We start from the raw sequence: 19,458 nt of genomic DNA, 5'->3' as shown, positions 1-19,458 counted from the left end.
GTGTATGAGTAATTGTGAGTTAAAGGGGTATTCCAGTGATACAAAGTGAAAGTTACATGTTTCATAAGGTGATAACATGTAATTTTGCAATATAATCTTATAACTTGACAAAGTGGCAAAAATATTGCTTTATTTGTGCCCCCTCCCTTCTCAGTTCTCCATTGGCATCCACTGGTTACAAACTATATTCTTCGTTGTTTCGTGGATCAGGCTTGCTCAATGCCTTCAACTTTGGTAGTGACAATACATTTTGTACAGTTGTGAATGCGCACTCGCCAAACTGGGAATTGGGCATTGTATGAGATGTACTTTTTGTACTCCCCAGTGACCATTTTAAATAACAATATGGAAATGTGAAGCTAGCTGAAAGACAGCTGTGGAGCAAGTTGGCAAAAAAAATTGGAAATTTTAGGGAAATGTTGAAAATGCTGCTCAGTCTCTAGAATACCCCCTTAAAAATAATATCTCTATATCTTTAGGTGCTGCTTATCTGCGATTGAACTTGTTGCTGGGTTTCTTGTTAGCTCAGATCGATTATTGCAGAGCTGTGATGTATAAATATAGCTCAGCGACTACAGGAGTTTTAGGTAGTCTCAGATACACCCCCTGTCTCCTCATTGGTTCGGGGAGACATGCTCCATCTCCTCATTGGTTGAGACTGCTTCTCTCCCTCTCTATGCCGCTTTGCTTCCTTTGATTGACTGCTTTCTATATACTCAAGTGTATCACAGGCTTGTTGCATGGAAAATTGAGGTAATTGCCACATGTACTGAAGTCAATGAGTTTAGTGAGGGGAAAAACGAAAACTCACTTTTAATAAGTGCCCCCTTTTCCCTCTACTTCCATAGCATTCCAAAGGGAATACTTGTCCAGTCTATTTTTTGTTCAAATTGCAATTACCTCTAATGTCTGAGGACATAATAAAATTTAACAAGGAATAACGAATATAGTATTATTTTCTGCAGGCCATTTGTGCCATCATATTTGTAATCTAAGAAAAAATTATTATCCCATGCTTCATAAGGATCACACTGACAATTTCAAGGGAATCTGTTACATTGCAAATACAATGCGATCAGTAGGAGGACATGAGCAGATTGATATGCAGTTTTTGGAAAAAGGTTCAGTTCAATTGTTCATGTATTGATCTAAATTTCTGCTCATTCTGGGCTTATGAGTCCAGTGGGAGGTCTTATCAGTGAATGATAGATATCTCTGCATGTATACAAGGAATGTAATAAAGCACATATAAGACCGCCCACTGGACTCCGAAGCCCAGATAGTGCAGAGATTTAGATCAATAAATTTACTGATTTCCTATAAAACAATATATCAATCTGCTTAGTTCACTCTGCATAATATGCTATCTAGAGGTCAAATTACCTTTGCAATGTGATCGATTCCCTTTAACAGCTAACTGTCTGAGTGACAGTTAAAGTGACCTTCTGGTTTCGGGAGAAAATTCTATCCTGGGACTGGAGGGTTGGTGAGCTTAGGACCTGCCCTTGATCTCCTCTGCTGCCCCTATGATCCACCAGTTCTGAGAACTGTTTTTGGCTGTCCAAAATGGCTGCAGCAATTTTCTAACTACTTAATGTACACTGCACACTCCGTTTTGTCAGTGCTCATCATATGAGCAGCTCTGCCCAATCAAAGAGCAGGCATATTGCAATGATAGTCTAACACTAAAGAATGCTCCTGCCAAATTTGGTGTTTGTACGACACCGGGAAGTCAGATAATTAGTGGCGAATCAGTGAGTGAGTGAGTCAGTGATGGCTTTCACCTATTAAGGCCAGTTAGGAAAAAGTGCATTGTGTAATTAGTCCCCTATATATATATGTGTGTGTGTGTGTGTGTGTGTGTGTTCAGCTAGTGTAATCTTTGTTTATTTACTCCTTTTTATTTCAAAATTCCTGGAATCTGCAGTTGAGTCATATAATTTCATTGTGGCCACCTGGAAATTACAGTTTTTTCTGTTTTCTCCAGGAGCCACTAATACAGTTACAAAAACTTTCTACCCAATTAAACTGCATACAATGAAACTCTTCATTAAGAGCAGGGATGTAACTCCTATCACAGTTACTTCTGATGATTATAAAGCTTTGGTCATAATAGTTATGCTGAAGATTAGTGTTCACATTCTATGACTGTATTCTTATGGTCTTTAGCTTATTTAAAAGAATATAGAAGGTAATTACACTGTCCCCTCATCAGACAGAGATGGTACTGGCTCTAGCTGCCCATTTGATGCTGTACTGATGCATTATGGAAGAGAAAAGAGAGAGTAATCTAAAAATTAAGATAGTGATAGATAAGTATTAGGGTGCAGTAACATGAACAATTATTTAGCGCATGTATATGTGCGATAGAAAAAAATCGCAGATCGCATGTGTTAAAAATCACATGACTGAAGAAAAAAAAATGCACATAAATATCTCATATAATAGTGCGATCGGTATTCCCTGCTGTCACATCCAGGGGTTTCACCTTGTTGTCAGTGGGGCCGGCGGCAGCAGCGCTGACCCCATGGAAAACATAGGGAGTAGATCGTGCTTCCCTGCCACAGCTGTGACAGCTATGGCAGAGGATTCCTTCATCCCGCAGGGATGCTTTCCCATTTCCCAGCAGCACCGGACCCATTGAAAGCAATGGGGTGACATGAGGCTGCTCTACAAGGAACAAAATGCAATATATATATGAAATGACCAGAGTGTGACAGAAAATCAGATGAGAGATGCAGGGATGGCAAAATATTATTTCCTCCTTATTGGCCCTTTAAGCTCTCGTCATATAAACAATGTAAACTTCTTTAAATAAACTAGCAAACGGACAGGACTTGTTTCTCTCTTAAGTTTAATCTTTAAGAACTGACAGAATGATAAGAGATTGATGCAGAAGGAAATTGCATTGCTCATTGATAAAAGCTGCTAGAGATGGAGATGTTGAATTCATGGTAATGCTAGTATTTTCCATGATTATTCAGTGATCATACACATTGAGCTACGATGTTTGTATGGAGGAGGGCTTGAGCTTTTTTTGCAAATTTTTTTCCCGTCAGTCACTGAGTAGTTCATAGAAAGCTGAAATTTTGCAAAACTGATAAAGTGAGTCTACAATGACTATGAATTCTAAGAATTTGCTGTGTTACAGCTACCTACTTGATGCTGGTTTTTTAACATTACATTGATTCATAGTAACATTGGTTTATGTGTGACTCATCATGTCCCTTCCTCATAGAACATGTATATCAAAGCACTGGCATTTAAGTGTTTGCAGATCAAAGTACTTGGCAGCGGATTTTCATTGCACTGCTCTAGCTGGTACAAACAGTGAGACATTGGCATTGTAGACTGCATATCATCCCCCGCAGAGATGGGTTATTTGCTTGATATGCCAATTAAGGAGGGCTGGGAAAAATTGCAAGAGGGAGGACGGCTAGAAATGGGTTGAGGAAAATATCATGGGATGTCTGCCAGAAGTATCCATTGTTAAAACTCTTAGTTACAGTTGAAGGGCTTGGAAGATCAGACAGATGTTCATAACTGTGTTGCTTATGTTATGATTTAATAAAGCTAATATTATATTGTCGGTATAAATATGATTACACAATCTATTCAATCATTAATTCATTGGTATGCAACTGTAAAACATGTTTGTAGGAAAGTCAAACAATATACAGCAACATGACTATTAAACTGAACAGTCGGTGAAGAAAAGTTTGGTAAAGGATATGAATTTAGTTATATATTACTATGCCTTGTTTAAGTATTTGCGCCCTTTGTTGTTTTTCCTGTTTTGTTGCATTATAACCTGAAATTTAAATTTATTTTGATTTAGATTTTATGGACCTGACAAAATAGTCGAGAGTGTGGTGGTGAAATGAAAAAAAGCCTTGCTAAGAATAACTAAATAAAAACTGAAAAGTTGTGAGTGCATGCTGAATCAAAGTGTCACACGTGTAATCACAAAGGAAGAAGAACAGTTACACGAGATGCAGGGGGGTAAAACGAACCCCCCACAAAATATCCCCTGCATAACTCAGGAGGAAGTGTAGAGCTGTTTAAAAAAGATTAAAATCGACAAATTTCCGGACCCAGATGGAATACACCCTAGGGTTCTAAGGGAACTAAGACGTGATAGATAGACTGCTATTTCTTATATTTAAGGACACTATTCAGACTGGGGTTCTACTACTGGATTGGCATATTGCCAGTGCAGTTCCAATATACAAAAAGGTGTCAAGGTTAAAGAACCTGGTAACTACAGGCCAGTAAGTCTTACTTCAATACCTGGAAAAATATTCGAGGCGTTTCTGAGTGATGCTATTCTGGAATACCTCAAGGAAAACAACAGTATAACTCCTCATCAGCACGGGTTAATGAGGCGTCAATTGTGTCAGACCAATCTGATCAGCTTCTACAATGAAGAAAGTTCTAGGCTGGACCTGGGAGAGTCTATTTATTTTGTGCATCTGGATTTTTTTAAAGCATTTGACACAGTGCCGCATAAAGGCTGATATATACAAGAAAGCTTGGACTGGGCAAAAACGTGTGTAGTTGGGTGAAGAACTGGCTGGGAGATAGAAAACAGATGGGGTGGTAATAAGTGGATCGTACTCTGATAGGGCCACCGTTGCTAGTGGGGTGCCGCAGGGTTCAGTATTAGGCTCTATTCTGTCCCATATATTTATCAATGACCTGATAGAGGGGCTGCACAATAAAATATCAATATTTGCAGATGATATGAAATTACGCAAGGTAATTAATACAAAGGAGGACAATGTACGGCTGCAAATGGACCTAGATAAGCTGGGGGCTTGGGTAGAAAAAAGACAAATGAAGTTCAATATTGATAAATGTAAGGTTATGCACATGGCAGGGGAAACGGATGTCACCAATATACACTAAATGGGGTACTGCTAGGGAAAAAGTGATATGGAAAAAGACCTGGGGGTACTAGTGGATTGTAGACTTAACTGGAGCAATAAATGCCAATCAGCCACTGCAAAAGCTAATAGAGCTTGGGGTGCATTAAAAGAGGTATAGGGGCGAGGGACGAGAACATTATTCTTCCACTATATAAGGCACTTGTCAGGCCCCACATGGAATACTGTGTACAGTTCTGGACACCGGTGCTCAGGAAAGATGTTACAGTGCTTGAGGGGGTTCAAAGAAGGGCAACTAAATTAATAAATGGAATGGAAGAACTGGAATACCCAGAGAGGCTAACAAAACTGGGATTATTCACCCTGGAAAAAAGGGGTGATCAAATAACTATGTATAAATACATTAGGGGACAATACAAGGATCTCTCCCATGATTTGTTTATACCCAGGACTGCAACAGCAACAAAAGGGCATCCTCTACGTCTAGAGAAACAAAGGTTTCATCACCAACATAGAAGAGGGTTCTTTACTGTAAGAGCATTGAAACTGTGGAACTCTGCCTGAGGATGTGGTGATGGGCAAAATCGATAGGAGTTTAAGAGGGGACGAGATGCCTTTCTAGATCACTACGATATTACAGGATATATACATTAAATAACCAGTGGGGTTGTTGATCTGGGTCTTGGAGTCAGGTAGGAACTTTCAAACGTTGATTCGGGGATTATTCTGACTGCCGATATGGAGTCGGGAAGGAATTCTTGTCCCACAAAGGGGCTAATTGGCTTCTGCCTCCTTGTTTTTTTTTGCCTTCTTCTGGATCAACAAGGGGGGTTGGAAACAAGCTGAATTAGATGGACGTTGTCTCCCTTCGGCATAGTATACTATGTTACATGATCTGTCACATGATGTCAGCATAAATATATCTGCAAGCAACATGAAGACCAATAAGCTCTTGAAACTGGTCAGAGACAAATTTGTGAAGAAGTATAGATCGTAGTTGGGTTATATAAAAATATCCAAAACATTGAACATCCTGCAGAGCGCCGATAAAAGCTACATTACAGGGGTCTATGGATAAACATGGAAATGTCTTAGAGCCCTTTTACAAGATCATCATCATTCAAATAATAATTGAATTTTTAGAAAATGATCAATAATCATTCATCATAAATATGGCCAATGATGAACTATAATGCGTTTGCTTATCATTCGTTGTTCACTTTATGCAGGCATATAAATGATCATTCGTCAATTGGCAATCGTTCAGTCATTCATAAACCATTCCCATGCGTTCCTTGACAGACCAAAGATGGACTTAACAAGCTAAGGCAAAAAAGGTCGAAAAATGTAGATGATTAGTTGTATATGTAAATGGCCATAGCTTGAAAGCAAACAAGTCATTCCCTCATTTTCTTGTTTAATTAATTACTCTGTGTTGAAAACCTTTAGAATAGTCTAATCAAAGCCCAGACTTCATTCTAATTGAGAATGTATGGCATGACTTCGAGACTGTTGTACACCAATGCAACCCATCTAACGTCAAAGAGTTGGAGCAGTTTTACCTGGCAGAATAGGCAGAAATCCCAATGTTTAGATGTGCTAAGCGTACAGAGATATTCCCCAAGAGACTTGCATCTGTAATTGCAAGAAAAGATATCTCCACATAGTATTCTTTTCTAGGAGGAGAATAATTATATTAAAATTCTCAGTTTTTGTCTTAATTACAGTGTGTGCCACAGTAAAAAATGTTTTGCACCTTCCAAATGGTCACATGTTGTATAAATCAAATAGTACAACCCCACTCACCCCCAATCCATTTTACTTCCAGGTCGTTATGCAAGAAAACAGGAGAACACCCATGGGGGGCTGGGATATTGAATACTTTGGAGTGTCTGTGACTCTGTAATATTGAACTATAGGTGTGTGATGGTACAGTCCTAAGCTTAAGCATTGATTTTAATGAATCGATTATATTGTTATTAGGGATGAGCGAGCGTACTCGGAAAAGCACTACTCGCTCGAGTAATTTGCTTTATCCGAGTATCGCTGTGCTCGTCCCTGAAGATTCGGGTGCCGGCACGGAGCGGGGAGCTGCAGGGGAGAGCGGGGAGGAACGGAGGGGAGATCTTTCTCTCCCTCTCTCCCGCCCGCTCTTCCCTGCTCCCCGCTGCGACTCACCTGTCAGCCGCAGCGGCACCTGAATCTTCAGGGACGAGCACAGCGATACTCGGATAAAGCAAATTACTCGAGCGAGTAGTGCTTTTCCGAGTACGCTCGCTCATCTCTAATTGTTATCTCTTTTTTTTTTAGCTAAAAGAGAAAAATCATTTTCCTTTTAATTGTTTAGACTTTTAAGCTACAAATACATGCTTGAGAAATAGGCAGGAAATGGAATGATATATTGCCCAAAATAAAATGATGCTAAAGAATAAAAGTATAAGATAGAGTGGCTGCCTGATTTCTCAAATGCACATACCTTCAAGTTACATTTAACACCCCAACAATCACATTAAAATTTGAAAGTCTCCTAAAATGTAATTTTTTTTTAATTGTAGAGTTTAAGTTTAAGTCTCATGTAAATATATTTGATGCAGAACTCAATCGTCTAAGGCTACTTGCACACAGGTGATTTAACCATTGCACCCGAGATTCTTGGCGGCATCTCGTATTGGACTACCCCCAAACATCCCGTCTGTACTAAGTGCTGAAGACCACACATTGACATGTGCCATTCTCATCTGAAAATCGGACGATAAGACCTGCTGTGAATTTTTATTATTCGTACTATTAGTCCGAGTAAAAAAAAAAATGTGCATATACCCGTTAAAATTAATAGGTGCTATTTCTGTCCAATATGTGGACCTCACAGACTGAAAAAAAGGCCGTGTACATGTACCTTTAGGTTCATTTTAACCCCTGAGTCACATATCTAATTTTAGCCGTAAGAGACAGTGAATTCTGTCTCTTTTTGTGTTCTAGCAGTCATAACTTTTTTATTTTTTTTGTCAACATAGCTGTATGACACCTTGTATATTGCAGGATGAGTTCTAGTTTCTATAGGAACCAATTTTAGGTGCATATAATGTATTGAATAACTTTTATTTTTTTTGCTGGGGACAATAGAAAAATGCAATTTCAATGTTGTTTTTTGCTATTTATTTTTATGACATTCACAGTGTGGTATAAATATTGTTACCTTTATTCTAGGAGTCATTACAACTATAACAGAACCAACTTTATAGAGGATTTATTATGTCTTACTACTTTTGCACAATAAAACCCCACTTTTTTTTAACAAAAATACTTTATGTGTGGTTCCATATTCCAGGACCAGAGTACTTTTATTTTTCAGTCCACAGAGCAGTATTAAGCCTGTTTTTTGTGCGACAACTTGTCGTTTTTATTGGTGTCATTTTAAGGTACATACGATTTTTCAATTATTTTTTTATTCCTGTTTAGGAGAAGCTAGATGATCAGAAAATGGCTATTTTTAATGGAATTTTCCATGCTTGATAAATAGAACCAGAGCTACAGCTGTTAGAAGTAGAACAAGCTCTATTCGTCCAAATCTGCCATTTTCTTGAAGAACAAACAGAGCTCTCCCTAAACTGCTGGGGAGTTTAAAAGATATTTCAGGGGATACTAGAAGATTGCTGTTATAGTTATAGTATTTTCACTTTGTATGTATGCTGAGCCTATATTAAGAATTAATTAAACTACAACCCCAATTCAAAAAAAGTTGAGACTTTATATAAAATATAAATAAATGTAAAGGAAAAAAGGATTTAATGATTTGGAGATCTCAGATAACTATAGTTTATTCACAATAGATCATAGAACATATATCCAAAGCTGAAAGTGAGACATTCTTTCATTTAGTTTAAAAAAATTAACTCATTTAGAAATTGATGGCAGCAACACATTTCTCAAAAGTTGGGACATGGGTAACAAAGCCTGGAAAAATAGTTGGAGGGTCAATTGGAAATAGACCTACATGGACCCACCCCATTGTGTTCACTCTGAGCCAAGGATGCACCACACCCAACATAACACCAAGCATGAATGCCAGGTTGTGTTGAAAGAGAAAATGTACGTACACAACAAGGACAACAGACGTCAACAACAATCTGTACTGTAATGCTAGAAAAGATACACCGATCATAGGGAATCAGATAAAGGATGAATATATGACTAGCACCCTCTAGTTATAAGGGGCTGGTATTTATATGCAGCAGACTGGTGGTGATTGGCAAACTCTACACCATTAGCCAGCCAAATCAACCACACCTGCAGCAGTGTACTCTTGGAAACCCAACAGATCCAACCACAGGTCCCAAGAGCACAAATGTGAAAGTCATATGACTGTTTATAAAGAGAACATGTAAGAGAGGTAGAGTCTCTCAGAAGAAGAAATGGTCAGAGGTTCACCAATATGTGAAAAACTGTGTCTAAAAATTGTGGTACAATTTCAGAAAATTGATCCTCAATGTAAAACTGTAAAGATTTTGAATATGATGCTTAAGATCTTTGGGCCTTCAGGCAGCACTGCATTTAAAATAAGCATGAATTTCTAATGCAAATCACTTCATGGGCTCAGGAATTTTTCCAAAAATTATTGTCTGTGAACACAGTTCGCTGTGCAATCCACAAATGCAAGTTAAGGCCTCGGTCAGACGGGCGATTTTTGGTGCGATCTGCGCATGCGATCGCCGTTTTTATAGAACCATTGCTTTGCAATGGTATCGGACACATGAGCGCTTTTTATGCGCTCGTCCGATTTATTATAGAACAGAAATCGCAGATCGCGGCTATGTGCGATCTGCGATTCCTGTTCGTCTCTATATGCGCTCAATGGGGCCGGCGTCAGCAGCGCCGACTCCATTGAGAACATATACTAGACAAATCATTCTCCTATGCCACAGCTGTAACAGCTGTGGCAGAGAAGAATGATGTTTGCCCATTGAATTCAATGGAGCTGGCAATACAGCCGGCTCCATTGAAAGCAATGGGCTGTGGGTGATCTCAGGATGAATTTTTGGGAAGGGCTTAAAAATATAAGTCCTTCCCTGAAAATCATCCAAAACTGTGTAAAAAGTAAAAGAAAATATATACTCCCCTTGTCCCGGCAGACGGAGTTCAGCCGCGGCCGGCCGGCAGTTCTCCTGAACTGCTGTGAGTAGTATTCAGCAGCTGGGGATTTAAAATCCCCGCCTGCTGAATGAGCTGCCTCTGATTGGTCACAGCCCTCACCAATCAGGGGCAGCTCTCAGCTGTCATTCAGCTGAGAGCTGCCCCTGATTGGTCTTTGCACTGAGCCAATCAGAGGCAGCACTCACTCACCCATTCATGAATTCATGAATGGGTGAGTGAGAGCTGCCTCTGATTGCTGAGGGCTGTGACCAATCAGAGGCAGCTCATTCAGCAGGCGGAGATTTTAAATCCCCGCCTGCTGAATACTACTCACAGCAGTTCAGAAGAACTACCGTCCGGCCGCGGCTGAACTCCGTCTGCCGGGACAAGGTGAGTATATATTTTTTTTTACTTTTTACACAGTTTTGGATAATCTTCAGGGAAGGGCTTATATTTTTAAGCCCTTCCCGAAAATTCATCCTGAGATCGCCCGCAGCCCATTGCTTTCAATGGACTGCTGGACAGCGCTGCACTGCTCCGGCCCGTTTCTAATGAAACGCGGCTAGGAGCAGATTTTTCGGGCGATTTTTCGGCCCCGGTCACGCGATTTGCGGATGCGCATCCATCATGCGATCCGCAAATCGCGGGAAAAACCGCCCGTGTGACCGAGGCCTAAAACTGTATCATGCAAAGAAGCAGCCATATATCAACACAATCCGGAAACGCTTGTGTCTTCTATAGGCCACAGCTCAATTAAAATGGACCGAGGCAAAATGGAAAATTGTTCTGTGCTCAGATGAATCAAAATTTTAAATTCTTTTTGGGAACCTTGGATGCCGTGTCCCGCAGACTCATTCAGCTTGCTTTCAGCACACCGTTCAAAAGCCTACATCAGTGAAAAGTAATGAATAAAAAATAAATTAAAATATTACAAAGATAAATTAACAAAAAAGATATATAACAAAAATCCATCATCCAGTCTTGATTGTATCATCAGAAGCATTTTCTATTAAATGGATGGATGTTACACTGGAGAAAAAAGCTAGAATACATGTGGAGATTAGGGATGAGCGAGTATACTCGCTAAAGCACTACTCGCTCGAGTAATGTGCTTTAGCCGAGTATCTCCCTGCTCGTCCCTGAAGATTCAGGAGCCACTGCAGCTGACAGGTGAGTCGCAGTGGGGAGCGGGTGGGAGCGGGCGGAAGAGAGAGATCTCCCCTCCGTTCCTCCCCGCTCTCCCCCGCAGCTCCCCGCCCCGCGCCGGCCCCCGAATCTTCAGGGACGAGCAGGGAGATACTCGGCTAAAGCACATTACTCGAGCGAGTAGTGCTTTAGCTAGTATACTTGCTCATCCCTAGTGGAGATCTATTATAGCCATGATCTATATGTATCAAAGTGCACATATCTGGTACTGCTATGTAACTGAGACAATTATATTGTACTGTAATTTTTTTAAAGTAATTAATAAAAGGAAGCAAACAAGGAAATATGTGGTGGTGGGGGTCTAACAATTTTACAATTTTTCCCTATACATAACCTATAAAAAAATACTATAGTAAAGCCCCACCTTTGATGCAAAAATGAAAAAAAAGTATAAAAAAATATCCAGTCTTAGTCTTTGGTCCTAAATGGGTTAAAAACTAAATGAACACCCTATTATTATAGCCAGCAGTCTGTGTAGAGTGATACCAACCTGATCAGTTCAGTGTTATACAAACTTCTTATTTCTTATTCGTATTTATCTTTTTGCAGGGCCCCATAGCAGCAAAATGGTCTGACTCTATAGTACGTAAAGTATATCCTTGACTAAAAGAATATAAACTACTTTCTAACCATTGATCTGTGTAGGTGAACTCATATAACTTCCGAGAACAGACAGTCAGTTTCATTCATACAAGAGCTATGCTGTTATCCCTTATATGATATGTGGTTACAAAATGACAGCATCCATTCAATTACCTTGCTTCCCTGATAATAAGACCTACCCCGATAATAAGCTCTACCCTGAATGACATAATTGAATGGCTGTGATTGGTTCATTGAGCACCGGCTTTGATTGGCTGAGGCAGTGCTCCTGAACCAACCAGAGCAATCGCTTGCTGAAGGCGGGGTATTCAAGCCCCGTCACCAGCAAGAGATGCTCTGTCGGCATTGATGGCCTACAAAGAAGCCTGCAGGAGTGCCGTAGCCCAGCGGGAGGGATCCGAACTGCAACTGCTAGGTGAGTATAAGAGCCCCCCCCCCCAAAAAAAAAGACTCTGTGCCTCTTTTCGGGCAAAAATTTATATTAGACAGGGTCTTATTTTCAGGGAAACACGGTAGTAGTCAGTGGCTAGAAAATCCTCCCTTTTCATCAGAATTATTTAGGTGCCCCACAGCAGGGATGCCTATCTGTTTCTTTTTGTTTTCTGTCTACTTTATTAAAAAATCACAGACAACTAGCATTTTTTTTACGGATACATTGGAAAACTAAAACAAATGATTTATAAATCATACATGTTCATAGGTCAGAGACTGATTGGCAGCATTTACTGGGAGCTGTAGCATGATGAAAATTACTGTCATAATAACCTGCTCAAGTACCAACAACCTCAAAAAATCATGGACACATCTAATTTTTTTAACTGGACACTGGAAAAATGTGTCAAAATGTTACATAACGTCCAAGAATCTCTGGACAGTTGGCAATCCTACTATGCTGTTATTCAGCAGAAGACAAAGTTAGTAATATTGTTACATTGTACACTCCTTAATGCTACTTGTTTGCTAACTCAATTATTAAATATTAGCTCACCAATGATGCTGAAGGGAAGTTGAAGCATCACTTGGGCTCTTTGAAGTTAATGGGTGATCCATGAAATGCAGACAAGCATCTTGCTCCAGAGGGAGAGCCAAGAGGAACTCTACTTGACTAACAGAGAAAAGGCACAATAAGCGGACTCCTCTCTATTACATCCCTAATAGAAAATAGTTGCTTTATTTCTAAAAATCGCTCGTGTGAACAAAGACTTAGCCTTGAATGCAGAAACAAGTTTGCTATGTAAAGCTTTGATTCTTAGCGTCCTCATAAAGGATAACATATTTTTATTTTGTATTTTCTTGTTAGTTCTGCAACATTAATTTGATCTTTTTTCCAGTTTGCAGCTTTGTAGTACACAAAAGATGTCACGAGTTTGTCACCTTTGAATGTCCTGGTGCTGGTAAAGGACCACAAGCAGATGTAAGTACAATGTAAAAACCTGCCATTGGTCCCTTCCTGTAAGTGTAATAATAATTGACAAATATTGTATATTCTGCTATGAGAATGACTGATATCAATAATCCTCTACCTTTATCAAGTCACTTATATGTAAATCCTGCTTTATTTTTGGATTCTGAAATTGGCTTTAACAGAGTGTATGCCAGAATGGCACCGAAACCCATCTGGTGCTTGAAATTAAATTTCCAAAAGTTAAGAGAATGAAAATGAGTTCATTAACCTTTGTCCTCTCTGATAATATATACAATGACATGAATAAAGGAATAGGAATTTGTGAATGACAATAAGCTATACGTTCCAACACCTAGAAATATAGCTGACCTGCGCCTATCTGACCATAATTCATCAGGCATGCTTCAGGACAAGCAAAAATTGTTCTATGCAGTGAAAGTATTTGAATTGGGGACGTGAAATAGTCTTGTGTCTTTCTTCTATGTTAAGGGAAAAAATATATTTAGTAGACAGGAAAGATAAAAGTGAGAGTCCTTGGTTGTTGATACCTTTAAGACTGGGGCGACATGGAGACTTTTTGCAGTGCAACTTTCCAATTGTAACTCTCGAGCTACATTTGCAGTCCACTGGAATACTGTGAGTTCCATGCGACTCTTGTGAACTGCAGCTATAACTCATTAGTTAAATTAGAAATTCATGCTACAGAATGTCTCCATGTAGCCCAAGCCTTAAGGTCCATTTAGACACAATGATTATTGTTCAAAATTTACTCAAAAGCCGTGTTTTGAGCGATAATCGTTGTGTGTAACTGCACTGACATCGTGCAGTTTTCGTTAAGCCGTCGCTCATTGTTGTCTGTCAGCATGCTGAAAGACGACGATCAGCCTTATCAGGGATTCACAGCTGGATACAGCTGATACTATTGTTTCAGCTGTATCCCGCTTCCTGATGACAGGCTATGTATGAAGAACAGAGCGGTCCAGCTCTGTTCTCCACACCCCGCTCAGAGCGCTCAGCTGTATAACAGCTGGGCGCTGCAAATAGAGAACAGCTGGATGCAGAAGACAAGCAGGGACACCCCGCTTGTCTTCTGCATCCTCCCCTCAGATCCCTCCCCTGTATAACAGTCGGGCACTCCAAGCGGGGAACAGCTGGATACAGAAGACAAGCGGGGACACCCCGCTTGTCTTCTGCATCCTGCGGTCGCAGTGCTCGGCTGTGTAATAGCCAGGCACTCTGAGCGGGGAACAGCTTATACAGAAGGCAAGTGGCCCCGCTTGTCTTCTGCATCCTCTGCTCAGAGCGCAAGGTGATCGCTCAACGTTTAAGCAATCATCTTGCGCTGTAAATAACACAACATCTTTTGAGCAATAATCGTTGTGTCTAAATGGGCCTTTAATGGCTAGCTTTTAATCCTCTTTTTTTTCTAAGCCATTAAAAGTATCAATAATTGAGGAATCTGAACTTTTATTTTTTCATTTACCAGCTGCAATCAATTCCGCACCAAAATCCACAGGCCACCTGCGGATTTTGATGCAGAATTGAAAATGGCTTTAATCTGCGTGCAATTCCACATCAATATCTGCAATTAGACCTGTAGATTTTGGTGTGGATTTTTTATATAGCCCTGCGTTTTCCATTGCATCCTGGTAGAATAATTCTGCCTGTGTAAAAGGTCCCTAAGGGATTCTTCTACTCTAAACATCACTTTGTTAACCAGAACGATAAATTACTACAAAGAGTGGTCTTTCCTGTAGAGGAAATTTCATGAATGATTTTGTGAAGCATATCTTCTTTCCAAACTTCTACAACAAAAGCAACAATTTTAGAATTCTGTCCTGTTCATTCCATATGAACTATGTAAGACGGAATTGTTATGACTGGGCATCTCCACTCGTTAATTCACTTCCTTCCTTCTCCAAATAATTCTTGTGTAGCTCTGTGGTGTGCTTTGTCTTTCGCCATAAAAGTCTATGAGGCGGCTTTCAGGCGAGCGTATTCTATGTCCATAATACACATCCATATTACAGATGTGTTATAGATGACATTACCACAGTATGTCATCAGTATTTCATCACTATTTGATTAGTATTTGCCTCCGTATATTTTATTTTCTACTTGGAAAATACTGATCCCCATATTTACCAAATAGAAAATAATAGCAATATGAAGGCACATATGGGAAAAATGGGTCATGCCGCATTTATAAAAAACAGCAGTGAAAAATATGGCCATGTGAATAGATACATAGATTTACATGAGCTCTATATTATGAGCCGCAAAAACTGACCTAAAATATGTTCATCTGAGAGCGGCCATAAATTGGTTTCATACACAGGATTTTTTTAAACACCACTGTAATTTTTGATGCTCTTTTTTGAGCCAAAGCCATAAGTGAAGCCAACAACAAGAAGCATAAGTCTTTTCTAGATATTTCCCATTACTTGTGAATTCACTTCTGACTTTAACTAAAAAAAAATAATTGAAAACTTGTCAAAGATACTGCAACTTAAAAAAAAATAAAATTAGAAATTCCTGAGAGGACCCTCTACGGCCTCCTTCACACAGGTGCTTTTTACCATGATTAGCGTGGCGTTTTCAGCACCGCGCTATTCATGGTATAGTGCTCCTATTGTTTTCAATGGGAGCCACTCAGACAGCCGCTGAATCACAGCTCTTTTTGAGCAGAGTCTGTTCCATTTCTGAGCGTTTAGCACTCCTCATCTATGATGAGGAGTGCTAAAAGCCGGCGTCAAAAGTAAAATGCGGCAAATCTTACCGCAATGCATGTATGAGGGAGGCCTAAAACTTTCACGTGTTTCCTTCATGATTGAATTCATAAAGAGTAATTTGAAATTACAGATTGATAAATAACAGCCGCTAACCAAGATGAAACTATAGCTAAGGTGCAGGCATCTTTGGGCTATCGATGCATTGCAAACGTTTCCAAAAAGCAGCCAAAACAATAAACACCACCAGTCCTAATGGTGGACTGTTGACAAGTTGAGGAGGTCAGCCAACCTCCTCATTTATCCCTCTGTAGTTTCTGATTTCTCCTGATGAATTCTATCATGAAGGAAACATGTTGAGCAGGAGAAATATGATATATGGATCATTAATTTATGTTACCTATAGGTATTAGGGACAGTTATTGACATCTATAGATTTATTCGTAGACATTCTATTAGATATGCTGCATCATTAGGTAATCAGATCTTATGTCTAACTGAGGGCTTAGTCACACGGGCGCACCTGGGCGCCAATGCGCCCGTCTTCCTGTAGGATAAGACGGCTGCACTGTAGGTGCGGAGAAAAAACACCATTGCTCCATTGCCGGTCATGTGTTCTTTCTTCCGGCGCTGCGGAGAGTCGTCCGTACTTGCAGTGCGGCCGTCTTCTTCATGCAGGAAGATGGGTGCATCGGCGCCCGGATGCACGCGTGTGACTAAGCCCTGAGCAGTTATTATCATCTACAGATTTATGCATAGATAGGTTATCAGAGTATCATACTATCAGGTATTTGGATTCTTTGCCTGACTTTTTGAACTCCTTTCTTGATATAGGGAGAATCAAGTGTGACTAGGTCCTGGTATCTCTATTTTGGAGATGTGAAGATTTGAATTGGGCACATAAGTGGATGTGAGCTTTTTCAACATCCCCTGGTATGCAATAATTCAGATTCCACATTGTTCCCATTCCTACAGCTCTAACTAGCTGTTCTGGGGGAATTAGATGTTCTACTTTGGAACAGCAGTTCATTATATTGAGCTGTTCTTTGTTCGTTTTTTTCATTATGATGGGATCTGACTAGTATGCTAGGGAGTAATTATTATTCCTCTAGCTCAGTGATGGCGAACCTTTTAGAGACCGAGTGCCCAAACTGCAACCCAAAACCAACTTATGTATTGCAAAGTGCCAACACGTCAGGGGGCGGGGCTTATCATGACATGATTTTACCCCCGTCGTTCTAAAAAGGACAGGGCTGCTTCAAAATAGACAGGGTGCAGATTCTGACTGCTTTTTGGATGTGGAAAATTCTGCAGCATTTCCGCATCCAAAAAGTTGTCAAAATCTGCACCCTGTCTATTTTGAAACAGCCCTGCCAGTTTCTGCCGCATGTAAACATACCCCAGTGGTAATAGTGGCCCTCCTAGCAATAATAGTGACCCCCCCCCAGTGGTAATAGTGACATACCCCAGCGGTCCCCCAGCAGTAATAATGCCCGCTTCCCCCCCAGCCGTTCCCACAGCAGTTAAATTTCCCCCCCCCCCAGTGGTCCACCAGCAGTCACAATGCCACCCCCAGCTGTCTGCCAGCAATAATGCCCTCCTCCCCTCAAGCGGTTCCCCCAGCAATCATAATACGCCCCCCCTCCAGTGGTCCCCTCAGCAGTCATAATGCCCCCCCCCCCCCGCAGCAGTCATAATGCCTTCCCCCCCCCCCCAGCGGTCCCCCAGCAGTCATAATGCCTTCCCTCCAGTGGTTCCCCCAGCAGTCCTAATGCCTCCCCCCCAGCGGTTCCCCCAGCAGTCCTAATGCCTCCCCCCCAGCGGTTCCCCCAGCAGTCCTAATGCCTCCCCCCCCAGCGGTTCCCCCAGCAGTCCTAATGCCTCCCCCCCAGCGATTCTCCCAGCAGTCATGCCTCCCCTCCCAAGCTAGCGATTCTCCCAGCAGTCATAATGCCTCCCCTCCCCCCCAGCGATTCTCCCAGCAGTCATAATGCCTCCCCTCCCCCCCAGCGATTCTCCCAGCAGTCATAATGCCTCCCCCCCCCAGCGATTCTCCCAGCAGTCATAATGCCTCCCCTCCCCCCCCAGCGATTCTCCCAGCAGTCATAATGCCTCCCCTCCCCCCCAGCGATTCTCCCAGCAGTCATAATGCTTCCCCTCTCCCATCAGCGATTCTCCCAGCAGTCATGCCTCCCCTCCCTTGCTAGCGATTCTCCCAGCAGTCATAATGCTTCCCCTCCCCCCCAGCGATTCTCCCAACAGTCATAATGCTTCCCCTCCCCCCAGCGATTCTCCCAGCAGTCATAATGCTTCCCCTCCCCCCCAGCGATTCTCCCAGCAGTCATAATGCTTCCCCTCCCCCCAGCGATTCTCCCAGCAGTCAGAATGCCCCCCCTCCCCTCCAGCGATTTTCCCAGCAGTCAGAATGCCCCCCCCCCCAGCGATTTTCCCAGCAGTCAGAATGCCCTCCCCTCCCCCCCAGCCATTTTCCCAGCAGTCAGAATGCCTCCCCCCCCCAGCGATTCTCTCAGCTGTCAGAATGCCCGCCCCCTGCCCCACATACTTACCCCTCCTCCTCGCGGGAGCGCCGCTCCTCTCCTGCCTGATCCCAGGTGCACACTGAAGGCAGTGTGCTGCTGTTGGATGCCTTCTCCCCCTGCTCTTGCGGAACCAAAGTAGGAGACGTCGGAAGAGGGGGGAGAAGGATCCTAGCTGCACACTGACTCACAGTGTGCACCGAGATCAACACAGATAGCAGCGCTGAGTGAATGTCAGCAGGGGAGCCGCGGCCCCTGCATTCACTAAGGTGGCGAGCGGCCGATGGCGGCGCGTGCCAGCAGGGAGGGCTCTGCGTGCCGCCTCTGGCACGCGTGCCATAGGTTCGCCACCACTGCTCTAGCTTTTCTTGATGAGTTGTCCTATCTTTTTATCTTTGATAGAGGTGGAATACCTTATCTTTACCTCTCTCTCGTTTGGTAGAGCCACTTTATTTTTCACCTTATATAGGAGGGCTAAGTTGGCGGTTGCAGCTGCAAACTGTAACAGTATGTACTCAAGATTTGTAACAACTGTTAGTTACCTCACCCAATCCCAGCATCATCCTGCGGTGTTTTCTCCCCATTGATCTGTTCAGATTGACCAGTCACATTGACGTGACAACCAGAGCTCATAAATGACATGGGGAACTCGCACCTTACATTTACTGACACTCATTGCCTGGGTGTCTTTGTGGCTAAGGAGTCCTTTAAGTCCTGATATAATGTATTCTTTGATGTTCCTGATACTGTTCTTGGTTCCTTTTTTGTGTCTGCTTCCTGATACCACTGCCATCTAATCTTTAGCTCTGATCTACCAACTGGTCTTTACCTTCTAGTTCATGTAGTGTAGTTACTACCAGACGAAGACCTAGGAGTCTCCTAGGAGTGCTATGAATGGATTACTATTCAAGCTGTATTAAATTATGATTTATAGAATGATGACCCTCAGGATCTAGTATGTA

At 41.7% G+C, this 19,458-nt stretch overlaps 1 protein-coding gene across 1 annotated transcript in view; it reads left to right on the top strand.

Annotated features, from left to right (window-relative positions):
* The window catches only part of PRKCG (protein kinase C gamma), a 394,858-nt gene that overhangs the window by 159,442 nt on the left and 215,958 nt on the right, over window positions 1-19,458 (top strand). The window contains exon 3 of the mRNA XM_066607722.1: window positions 13,157-13,239. Coding sequence (XP_066463819.1) covers window positions 13,157-13,239 — 83 coding nt within the window. The remainder of the gene's footprint in view (window positions 1-13,156; window positions 13,240-19,458) is intronic.

The sequence above is a fragment of the Eleutherodactylus coqui genome, chromosome 6, assembly GCF_035609145.1.
Source record: "Eleutherodactylus coqui strain aEleCoq1 chromosome 6, aEleCoq1.hap1, whole genome shotgun sequence".
Classification (NCBI taxonomy): Eukaryota; Metazoa; Chordata; class Amphibia; order Anura; family Eleutherodactylidae; genus Eleutherodactylus; species Eleutherodactylus coqui.
Note: the sequence above shows the minus strand (reverse complement) of the source record. Positions and strands in the feature narration are given on the sequence as shown.